This window comes from Oryx dammah, unplaced genomic scaffold (genome assembly GCF_014754425.2).
Source record: "Oryx dammah isolate SB20612 unplaced genomic scaffold, SCBI_Odam_1.1 HiC_scaffold_14, whole genome shotgun sequence".
In the NCBI taxonomy this organism is placed as follows: Eukaryota; Metazoa; Chordata; class Mammalia; order Artiodactyla; family Bovidae; genus Oryx; species Oryx dammah.
This window is the reverse complement of record NW_024070198.1, coordinates 42,242,980-42,254,653: the sequence shown is the minus strand read 5'-3', so window position 1 is coordinate 42,254,653 and position 11,674 is coordinate 42,242,980. Positions and strand designations below refer to the sequence as shown.

Genomic DNA, 11,674 nt, shown 5'->3' with positions numbered 1-11,674 from the left:
TAATGAATTGTCCTGTACGTAGTAGGTGACCAAGAAATGCTGAATCTCCACGGATGCTGAGCAGCCTCTGACTAATCTGAGTTCAGCGTCTCCCCAGGTGTCTGTTGGCATGATTTCTTAACAGTTTTGACAACACATCTTAATGTTTACAAGTGGAATATCTCAAGCCAAGGCAAGTTTCTCCAGGTCAAACTAAAGCTGAAATCACAAAGCATAGGCGATACTGAAGAGAGAAACTGAGCAGCGAGGGGAGGAGGAACCATGAGCTCAGAATAAGGTTTATCAAAAGACTCCGAAGCTAGAGCCTAAGAGTGAGAACAAGCGCGTTGAAAATTAAATATGAAATGGGTAATTATGCAGTAATGAGACCGAGGACATTACAAAGGACACTGCCATCGAAACCACATCTCAACAGAGTAATGAACAGGAGAAACCCTCCAGCTTTGTAATTATAATCATCGTTGCCATAACAACTTAGTATCTCTCTTTGTGAGCAGCTATCTTGAGACTATATTTTTAGCAATGACTGTGCCTGAACGTGTATTTTTCTTTATATAGCAGATAATTTTTCAAATTACTGATCTTAAAAAAAACAATTTCATTTTCGTTCTCTCTGAGTGTAAACGTCTCGGGGATAATTAGGGAAATAAGCAGGTGTGAAAGTTCATCATGAAAATGCTATAAAAAGTATTGATGTCTTGACAACATTTGCTTCAACAAAATGTTCTTTGGACCTGTACACTCTTATTGTTCCTTGTCAAGCAGCTTAACATATAAATCTTCTCTGTGGGGTTCATAAATATTTGAAAAATGATTAGCTCTGTAAGGTGTCTGAGGATTATTTGACAAGTACGGATTTATGTTGTGGGACAGAAATTGGCTTAGCAGAATCCTGAGTCTCAGGAATGAATGAATGAATGTATAAACACTGGCTTACCTTGCTTAACAGAAATACACATAACGGATTCCCAGCTGAAGCAAGCAATGAGTTGACTTAAAAAATCAAACAAAATACCATTTGAAGAATTCAGAGAACAGAAGGAGTCCTGAGCTGCCATTTTGGTTTCCAAATTTGCTCCAGCTATTACACCCAGCTGGAAGGGTTGATCTTATAGCTTGGCTAATATCCAAGATAAGTTAGCACTTTACTGAGCTCTGCTAACACTATTGGGAGATGATAACAGGCCTTTGTTAGGGTCTTAGACTTAAGCTAAATAAATGCTTTATTAGGTTGAGAACAGAAAGGTCTCAGAAAGAAGCACTCTTTCCCAATGACATGAAAGGCCCTCAGCCAAGATAAGTTATGCAGCAAAGACTTATTGAGAATTTTCTGTCTTTCTTGTACTCTATTGTGTCTGTGGAGGATGCAAAATAAGCAGATTTCAATAATTACCAGTTTATAAAGCGTTTAAAGACTCTGTCAAATTACCGCACAATTGCACTCATCTCACACGCTAGTAAAGTAATGCTCAAAATTCTCCAAGCCAGGCTTCAGCAATACATGAACCGTGAACTTCCAGGTGTTCAAGCTGGTTTTAGAAAAGGCTGGTTTTAGAGGAACCAGAGATCAAATTGCCAACATCCATTGGATCATCAACAAAGCAAGAGAGTTCCAGAAAAACATCTATTTCTGCTTTGTTGACTATGCCAAAGCCTTTGACTATTTGGATCACAACAAAGTGTGGAAAATTCTTCAAGAGATGGGAATACCAGACCACCTGACCTGCCTCTTGAGAAATCTGTATGCAGGTCAATAAGCAACAGTTAGAACTGGACATGGAACAGCAGACTGGTTCCAAATAGGAAAAGGAGTACATCAAGGCTGTATATTGTCACCCTGCTTATTTAATTATATGCAGAGTACATCATGAGAAACGCTGGGCTGGAAGAAGCACAATCTGGAATCAAGATTGCCGGGAGAAATCTCAATAACCTCAGATATGCAGATGACACCACCCTTTGGCAGAAAGTGAAGAAGAACTAAAGAGCCTCTTGATGAAAGTGAAAGAGGAGAGTGAAAAAGTTGGCCTAAAGTTCAACATTCAGAAAACAAAGATCATGGCATCTGGTCCCATCAGTTCATGGGAAATAGATGGGGAAACAGTGGAAACAATGTCAGACTTTATTTTGGGGGGCTCCAAAATCACTGTAGATGGTGATTGCAGCCATGAAATTAAAAAACGCTTACTCCTCGGAAGGAAAGTTATGACTAACCTAGATAGCTTATTCAAAAGCAGAGACATTACTTTGCCAACAAAGGTCCGTCTAGTCAAGGCTATGATTTTTCCAGTGGTCATGTATAGATGTGAAAGTTGGACTGTGAAGAAAGCTGAGCGCAGAAGAATTGATGCTTTTGAACTGTGGTGTTGGAGAAGACTCTTGAGAGTCCCTTGGACTGCAAGGTGATCCAACCAGTCCATTCTAAAGGAGATCAGTCCTGGGTGTTCATTGGAGGGACTGATGCTGAAGCTGAAACTCCAATACTTTGGCCACCTCATGCGAAGTGTTGACTCATTGGAAAAGACTCTGATGCTGGGAGGGACTGGGGGCAGGAAGAGAAGGGGATGACAGAGGATGAGATGGCTGGATGGCATCACCGACTCGATGGACATGAGTTTGAGTGAACTCCGGGAGTTGGTGATGGACAGGGAAGCCAGGCGTGCTGCAATATACGGAGTGGCAAGGAGTCAGACACTACTGAGCTACTGAACTGAACTGAGCTAAAGACTCTGTACAAGGGACAATGAAGAGTACTCCTATCATTGCTGCTGGCTGGCGTTCTGGGAGAACTAAGTTGAGATGAGTATGTGAGTCGTACGCAGAGGGGTTGGGTTTCCATGGGCTGGGTAAACTCTTTGGGTTCCTCAATAGGAGAGCAACATTGTAAATGGATGTTTCAGGGAGAAAGTTGGTAGCTTCCCATGTGGGGTGAACAGCAAGTCACAGAGACCAGAAGCAGGGGGACGTGCTAAGCAAGTAGTCCGGTAATCTGGGATGGGGTGCTGAACAATGGACCAGGTACTGCCAGTGGGAACAGAGGGAAAGATTAATGTGCCAGAAGAAGCAATAGGACTAGGAGACTCGTCGGCGGCTGTCTTAGCAGGTAGAGCAGAGATGGGGCAAAGTCTTCATCCGGGAAGCTGAAGCATGAGTACTCCTCCTTGGCAGACAGGCTGGGGTTGAGAAGCAGGATGAGACTTGGTGAACAGGAGAATGAGGTCAGCTTGGCCACCCCTCATCGTAAACTTGAACTCTGGCTGTGCCCTGCGTATTTCCAGGCGAGTCAGCCCTAGTAATAGAGAATCAGAGGAAGACAAAGGTGGCTCCAGGAACCGTATAGCGGGCTGCTACGTGTTGGGAGAATTGGCATCAGTGCCAATTCTTGCTCTATTTGTTCTGCTTGCTTTAATTATGTGCCTCTCCATGGAAAACAAACAAGCAAGCAATAACGTTGAGAACAGCGATTAGTGGGATTCACTTCCTGATTTGAGGGCTGTGTTGAGAATCACGTTTGAGTAGGACAGTCTCTGATTATTTACCAGATGCCACAGAGTAGGTGTATGTTATTTTTGTTACCTAAGAGGTGCCAGAAAAGTAACATGTTTTCAAAACCTGCGGGTTTGGGCCCATCCAGATGCGAGTGTCTGATGTTAGCTGTTGGATCAACGCAGGAAAGCAGGGTTTAATATGACTGGCAGTAGTTTACTTTGCGTCTGTGGGTGACTCTGGGCCTGTTTCCTTCCCGAAGAATGGGAGGGAGAAAGTTAGTCTCAAGCTTTATCTGTCTCAGAATCAGGTGAGGAGCTTCTAGACATGGCAGTGTCCAATCCCACCCCCAGGAGACCCTGTGGGCTTGGGGTGGGGCTTGTATATTTAGCCAGCTCTGGGGTCTCTGGTGGAGGCGGTGCAGGGGGGCAACCCTGTTTAGATGGAGGATTCCAGGCGATTCTCTTGCTTGTGCTTTGTATAGCCAGCTGGAACTTCTGGGTGTATCACTTGCTGACTTTTTGCCAATGAAGCTCCGTGTGGACTTATTTGTTGTCTGAAGTGCCTGGCTGTAGATAAAAGAGTCCCTTGAGTGAGCCCGGGAGATATATCCCAGAGGAGGGTGGGCAAGCATCCAGAAATGGGTCATGGACCAGCTCAGCCCAGGCCACTTGGAGAGTGGAGGTGGGGAAGGAGGCCTTCTTCCTCCCTCACTCTGGAGACTTCTGCTGGCTCTGGGCTCCAGAATGTTCTGAGGGTTTCGACAACCAGGTCCAGGGACTCCCGACCCTTGGAGATAGGGCAGGGCCCACTTCAGCTGCACCTCCCACCCCCCAGCCATTCTGCTTTGGCTTAGGCCTGGGAGCCCAGAAGACCTGCCTTAAAGGACAGCCTGGTCATTGCTCTAAGTGGGGACAAGGAGAGAAAATGAGCTGGTAAATGAGGGAGGCCAGAGGCAGAGGAGAACCCAAGTCTGCCCACAGTGTGGGCTCAAAAGTGTAGCTTCAAAGAAAAGAGGAGGACTTGCCTGGGTGCCCAGACCCAGCTCAGTGGCACCCTGGAATGGCAGGGTCCCAAGGCCTGGCAGGGGATAGCCCAACCAAGGATTGAGGGTTAGGCTGTTCCTGGGGTCAGCAGAAAAAGCCCCCAAAGACACTCCTACCCAAATCCTGGGGCTCTGTGAATTGAGTAGGTTACCTGGCAAAATGTGGACAAGGTCACCACCTTAAGAGAGAGGAATTATTCTGGATTATGAGTGGACCCATCCAATCACAGAACCACTTCGAGTAGAGAATTTTCCCCAGCTGGGAGGAGGGAAGATGTGGCAGAATGGGAGAGAGCTGGGGCCACTGGAGCAACTCAGCATGCCAGCACCGGCTCTGAGATGTAGGGCCCACGTGGGAGCACCAGAGAGAGAGGCTGCAGAGAGCTCCTCGCAGACGGCAAGAGAAGGGACACAGGCAGCTCCCCAGAGTGAAGACCGGCCAGTGAACAGGACCTCAGGGCTACCACCTCCAGGAACTGACCTCAGCCAGCGCCCGTGTGAGCCTGGAAGATTCTTCCCTGGAGCCCCCACTAGAGAAGGCAGCTTTCGAACCGGTGCCTGGATTTTAGCCTCGGGACGCCCACTCAGATTCTAACCTGTAGACCTGTCCCGTAATAAGTATGTGTTGGTTTAAACCACTAAACTTGTGGTAATTTGTTACAACCGCAATAGGCAGCCAGTGCAGGCCACACTTCCCCAATATCCCGGCCTGAAGGATGAACACAGAGTTTTACTGAGGGCAGGATGGTACTTTTTCCGAAAGGTAGTGAGCTCCCTGCCAGCCTGGTGGGCCCTGGAGCAGGAATCTGCTCACCCGATAACCCAAATGTGTCCTGTGGCTCCCAGAACAGCAGTCCCAGGAGGGCTCCAGCTCTCTCCCCACCCAGCAGAGTCACTTCTTAGACCAGATCAGGGCTCCTGGTGGCTCAGAGGGTAAAGAATCTGGCAGCAATGCGGGAGACCTGGGTTCGATCCCTGGGTCGAGAAGGTGCCCTGGAGAAGGGAATGGCTACCCACTCCAGTACCCGTGCCTGGGAAATCCCATGGACAGAGGAGCCCGGCGGGCTACAGTCCATGGGGTCGCACGAAGTCTGACACGACTGAGTCTAGCACTTTCAGACAAGAACTTCCAGGGACGCTAGGCCCCGCCCTCACGAACTTGACTCCAAGGAGCCCTGGGGACCTGGGGACCATCCACAGTACCTGAAATAACATCACGGTCAGGTGGGGGGGAAAGGTTTCTCTGGCCAGTGGGGAACCCGTGTCTGGTGTGGAACCAGGGAAGAGGCAGGGGTCAGGAGCGCTAGAGGCTAGGCTCCGGGCTCTATTTGCTTTAGGACCTTGGGCCATCGGGGGTCACGGTTCCCCAACCTGTAAGGTGGCTGTAGCGCCCTTTCGGATGGACACTCCTTGGAGTCTCTGGGGAAGCAGGCTCCCAGCACCGGCCGGCTTCGGAGGGAGGTGAGGGGAAGGGGAGCAGTTTGGAGACAGTTAATGGGATGGATGGTTCCCAGGGCCAGCCACCACGGGGTCGGCAGGAAAGGCAGGGAGGAGGGAAGGGCGGGGCCGCCCCCCCCCTCCCCCTGCGCCCGCCCCGAGCCTCGGCGCGCCCCTGCCCGCCTGGCCCGGCCCGGCCCAGCCCAGCCCAGCCCAGCCCAGCCCAGCCCAACCCGGCGGGCGGGTCACACGCGCCGCCGGCCGGCCGCCTCCTCATCCCCGTGCTGCTGAGCGCCCGGCGCCCCTGCCCCGCGCCCCCGTCCGCGCCCGCCGCCCGCCCGGCGCTCCCGGCGCCCGTGACCCTGCCCGGGGCGCGGGGCGGAGCGGGCATGGCCCGCTGGGGGGCTGCCGCGCTGGTGCTGGCCCTCGCGCTCCTGGCGGTGGCCCCGGCCGGAGTCGGGGCCCGGGGCGCAGCCGTCGAGGACCCCGCCGACGACGTGCAGGAGACTTGGAGCCTGGAGCCTTCCTACGCGCGCCTGGAGCCCAAGCCCGAGCCCTTCTCGCCGCCGCTGCCCGCGGGGCCCGGGGCGGGGGAGCGGGAGCCGCGCCCACCCCAGCCCAGGCCGCCCAAGAAGGCGACGACTAAGCCCAAGAAAGCTGCCAAGAGGGAGAAGTTGGCTCCGCAGACGCCTCGGCCAGGTAAGTTAACTCGCGGCGCTGGGCGGCCCGAGGGGGCGCCCGTGGCCCTGTGCCTGTCCCAGCGGTGGCCTGCCGGGTCTGGGGCTACAGCTGGCTTCCCTCTGCGTGTGTCTGGGATGAGAGAGCCCCGCGAACTGCCCCCATCGCAGTCCCCACCTCCTTAGGCACTGACCGCGCGTCCCGAGGCCCCTGCTAGCGCCCCAGAACTTGAACCTGACCAGCTGCCCTTCTCAGCTGCCTGGGGAGCGGGTCCCTCAGCGCCAAGTTTGAGATTTACTGGGAAAGGAGCTTACTGCCTACTTCTTCAGTCTTCGCTCAGGGCGTTTTCTTGAGAGTGAATTTCCAATTTGGTGATGCGACCAGTGGGGGTCTGTTTTGGCATAGTGGCCTTCTGGGAGAACTCAGCTGGCCGGCCCTTCCCCAGCCAAGGTCCCCTCGCAAGCTCCCCCTTCCTGTTTTCTGCGGGTGCCTTGAATCCTCTGCCCAGGAGGGTTAGGATGGCAGCGCTTCTGCTGGGGAGCCTTGGGCTGCAGCCCCAGGAGGGCTGGGGCTGCTGGACTTCAGGAAGCCCAGAGGCCCCCTGGGACCCACCCACCCCTGCCACCCCTCCCACTTCCTCTCAAATGCACCCCATGTTCTGCCTGCTGAGCCTTGGGGAAATGGCTTCCATTCAGTTTCTTACACTTTGTGAATAGAGGACTTTCTCTTAATTGTCACAAATGTCCTGGGCTCAAATTGCAAAGGGCTGCGGTCCTAATATTTCAGGATTGAGGAGTGAGAGCAGGACTGTGGCCAAGTTCCCCGGCCTTGGAACGGCCTTCCTTGGAAGGAGATTCATGCTGGTGGTGGCACCATTACACAGCTCCTGGCACAAGAGTCATCACCTTTGTCTGGTTAAACTGTTCACTGAGGATAGCAGGAGGCCATGGGGAAGGAGCAGAGATGAGGGTCCAGAACTCCTAAGTCGTGGGAGGCCATCACAGCAGCAGCTTTGCATTTACCTGAGGTGGGAGGGGGTCCTGCTGTATTCGAGTTTGCGTGCTGTGTGCTCAATCTCAGTCACGTCTGACTCTTTGCGACCCCATGGACTGTAGCCTGCCAGGCTCCTCTGCCCAGGGGATTTTACAGGCAAGAATACTGGAGTGGGTTGCCGTTTCCTTCTCCAGGGGTTTGAGTTTGTGGGTGACTGTAAGCCTGCAGGCCCTTCTTGGAGTTGTTTCACCCTGCACAGAGCCAGCATTCCCCATATTTTCTGGGGAATTATGCCTATCAAGATTGGTAAAAACCACACTGGTTTAATAATAGGAATGGAAGTGGGACAAGGCCATTCTCTGTGACTCTGCAAGGAGTTTTATGGGCAACCATCTCATTTATTTCTTTCACGGGCTCCGAGGCGTGGATATTCTTGTTACTTTGCAGATGAGGAAACTGAGGCTCTGACTGTGTCAGCAGTCTACTCAGGGTTACTCGCAAGGTGGTGTGGCAGCTTTGGAGGCCCTTCTCCTGTGCTTTTAACTCAAGGGCTTTTTTGTTTGGTCATGTGAATCAAGCTGGCATGTGTTTTTGTTTTTTAGCATCTGCCACATGGTTAGTGTGGTGCTGGGCATGGTGGGTCGAGTTGGGTGGGAGACACATCTGTCAGGTTCTGGTATGTACTGGGGGGTGGCCAGGTGGACATGGGGGAGGCCCAGGCTTGACTGAGAGTCCGAGGACTGCACTGAATCCCAGTTCTGGGGCTCAGTACTCAGCTTCTTGACCCCAGCATCTTCATCCTCACATGACGGTTGCCTCGCTCTCCTCTGCCACTTGTTCTAGGAGCTTTTCAGCAAAAGCTTGTCATGTGTCAGCTCATGCTTGTGCTGGTCCCTTCTGAGCTGTTCGTTATTCTGCAGGTCGTTACCAGGAACCTGCTCAGCCTCAGGTGCTGGGTGAGGTCCTGGGGGAGGGGAGAGCAAAAAGGCCCCGCCCCGCTCTCCTGGAACACACTGGAATCGGGTGCTTAGAGGGTAGTTGCAAGTGCGTTGAGACTCAACCCCCAGGCCTGCTACCAATCAGGGTGTGTTTCTAATAAACAGCTTGGGGCTTTTTAGACTCCCCCCTCCAACTCTGACAAGCAAAATGTGACCTTGATCCAAAACTTTTAGCTCCGATTCTCCCCATCCTCATCTTTTTGGCCCATGACCAGTGGAACCCTCTATCCTGAACCTGAAGTCAGAGAGCTCAGAGTCTGGTTAAGAATCACTTTGCTGAGGGCAGTTAGTGATAGTTTTGTGCGATGAAATTACAGTAAGAGAAAATGATTTTGCCTCCCTTAAGGGGTGGCTTGATACAGGTAGTGCTCCTTTCTTGGTGGCTCAGTGGTAGAAAATCCACCTGCCAGTGCAGGAGGCATGGCTCTGATCCCTGGGCTGGAAGGATCCCCTGAAGAAGAAAATGTCAACCCACTCCAGTATTCTTGCCTGGAAAATCGCATGGACGGAGGAGTCTGGTGGGCTACAGTCCATGGCGTCGCAAAGAGCTGGACACGACTGAGCGACTAAACAACAGCGCACATGATGTGATAGACGCCCTCATCTCCGTGTGGGACCTTTTCATAAGCAGATGCAATAACATCTTAGGACGGCATCTATAATATTCTTAGGGGCCACAGTGGGAATGTTTATTGTGAGCTTTTGGGCTGGGTGGGTGGTGCACTGTCTAGGCACTGAGGTGGGAGTGAGGGGTTAGATTTAGAGAAGAAGAATGTAAGAGCATGTATAACTGCTCACTGAGAGTTTTCTCATGTGCTTTGTCTTCCCAGATGATAAAATATTTTCCACATAGCTTGTATCGTACATAAAGGCTGGGCTCAAGAGAAGATGGGAGTTAGATGCTCTGTGTCTCTGGGTCTAGGGGGAGTCTTGTCTGAATCCCATAGGATTAAGGGGCCAAGGGCATTGGAGATTCGATCTTGGTGTGAGTTTGGCTTTGACTCTTGGCTGTTTTTTCATGCCACCAATGTGCAGTGGCTTTCATGGGCTGACATTCTCCTGGAAGTGGCTTGGATAGCTGAATCCTTTGGTTAATTGAGATTATTGCATTTTTCCATGAGTGACTGATGGATTCCGGAGTAGAGCCCTTATATACCGAATAGAGTGGAAACTTAAATTTTTAAGGTTTTTATTTGGAAATAAGCATAGACAGGAAGGAAATTGTAAAAATAGTGCAGAGAGCTCCTGTGTACCCTTCTCCCAACTTCCCCCAATGATAGCATCTACAGTACAAGAACTACAGTACAAGATTTCTCTACCTTGGGAGTATTGACATTTTGGGGTTGACGTGTGTGTGTGTGTGTTTATTTATGGGGAAGGCTGTCTTGTGCATGGTAGGATGTTTAGCAACATGCCTGGCCTTGACCCACAAGGTGCTAATCATACCCTCCGAGTTGTGACAACTAAAAATATCTCTAGACATTGTCACATGTCACCAGCGGGCTAAGAATCACTGCTATATACAGCATCAAAACAGGAAAATGACATGGGTACAATACTTTTAACTTTCAGATGATGCGCTAAGTCACTTCAGTTGTGTCCCACTCTGTGTGACCCTAAGGACCGCAGCCTGCCAGGCTCCTCAGTCCATGCCTTGGTTTCCAGGCAATGAGTGGGTTGCCATTTCCTTCTCCAGGGGACCTTTCCCTCGCAGGGATTGAACCTGTATCTCTTAGGTCTAACTTGCATTGGCAGGTGCGTTCTTTACCACTAACATCACCTAACATTCCCCAGTTTTCACGTGCACTTTTGTGTGTGTGCAGGGGTGTGTGTATGTAGTTCTGCACTGTTTCACATCTGTAGATTCACGGAACCACCATCCCCATCAGGATACAGGACTGTGGAATCTTTGTCTGTGATTGGGTAGGACTCAATCTCGTACAGTTTCCGAGGCCCTCATTGTGAACATCAGCAAATCCCAGAATTTCAGATCTTCAAGGAACCTAAGTGTTCATTATATGCAAATTCTTATTCATTGCAAGATTCTGCCAGCAGGCTACTTGGTGTTAAAAAATGGTTGAAGAAGACTATTTAGATGATACTGACTTCAGCACTTCGTGAAGTGGGCAGGCAGTCTCCTGGTGGGGAATGGCAAAATGGGGCAGAAGGCAGGAAGTTTTTATAGAACAAAGAGCAAGGAGAAGAAAATAGAAAATATCTGGTTGGCTGAGGTGACACAGTCAACTTTGCTTGGGGTGAGAAGACCCAGAGTTGACCTGGCATTTGGGAATTAACTGAATACTTCTGGTCAGGAAGGATTGTTAGTGCCAAGAAGTTTATGTAAGTTTAAATTTGGTAATGTGTCACCGTGGGCAAAAGCATCTCCATCTTGGGCTTCTACATTCGTCTAGGTGCCTATGTTTCCACTGATGGGCGCTCACCACCTTGAAAGGCTGCTTGTTCATTGGATAAATAGTACTGATTGCTAGAATGTTCTTCCTCACAAGGACCTGGCAAGCTGCTTTTCTCTAATTCCATTTACTCAACTGTCTCTCGCCAAATTCAATATTTTCTAGACCCCTGCAGTTGGAGGTCCAAAGAATGAGTCTCTGGGCCTCATTTTCATCATCCCAGGGTGAAGAGTGAGATGAGGGACCACAGTCTGGACATGTGAGTGGATGTGGGGTGTACTTTCCATGTCATCTCCAAATTGATGGCTTTGGTTTGGAACCATACTCCTCTTAGAGGGAAAAAAAAGGCATCAGAGAAGTAAACCATAGTTACATAACTGACTCGCCTTGCTCCCCGCCCCAAGAGGTAGTGAAAAAGCAGACAAGTTCATAAACAAGACTCAGTAGGCGATTTGAAGATGTTTTATCCTCCCTCTTCCATTGGGCTGGACGTAGCCTTGAACTTTTGGGTTCCTACGTGTTGGTTGCTTCCTTCAAGGGCTGGGGAGCATGCACGTCTGTTGGAATACACGCTCGCCTGTAATCACACCCATGGCTCTGACCCTCTGTCTTGAGCCCATGGAATT

General features: G+C 50.7%; 1 protein-coding gene across 2 annotated transcripts in view; it reads left to right on the top strand.

Moving 5' to 3' along the window:
• Positions 1–6,205: 6,205 nt before the first annotated feature.
• The window catches only part of CPXM2 (carboxypeptidase X, M14 family member 2), a 134,829-nt gene continuing 129,360 nt past the window's right edge, over positions 6,206–11,674 (top strand). Inside the window, exon 1 of one of the 2 annotated variants that reach the window (XM_040255157.1) lies at positions 6,206–6,667. In XM_040255157.1, coding sequence (XP_040111091.1) covers positions 6,358–6,667 — 310 coding nt within the window. In that variant the 5' untranslated portion in view covers positions 6,206–6,357. The remainder of the gene's footprint in view (positions 6,668–11,674) is intronic. The other variant, XM_040255158.1, reaches the window with a different exon arrangement.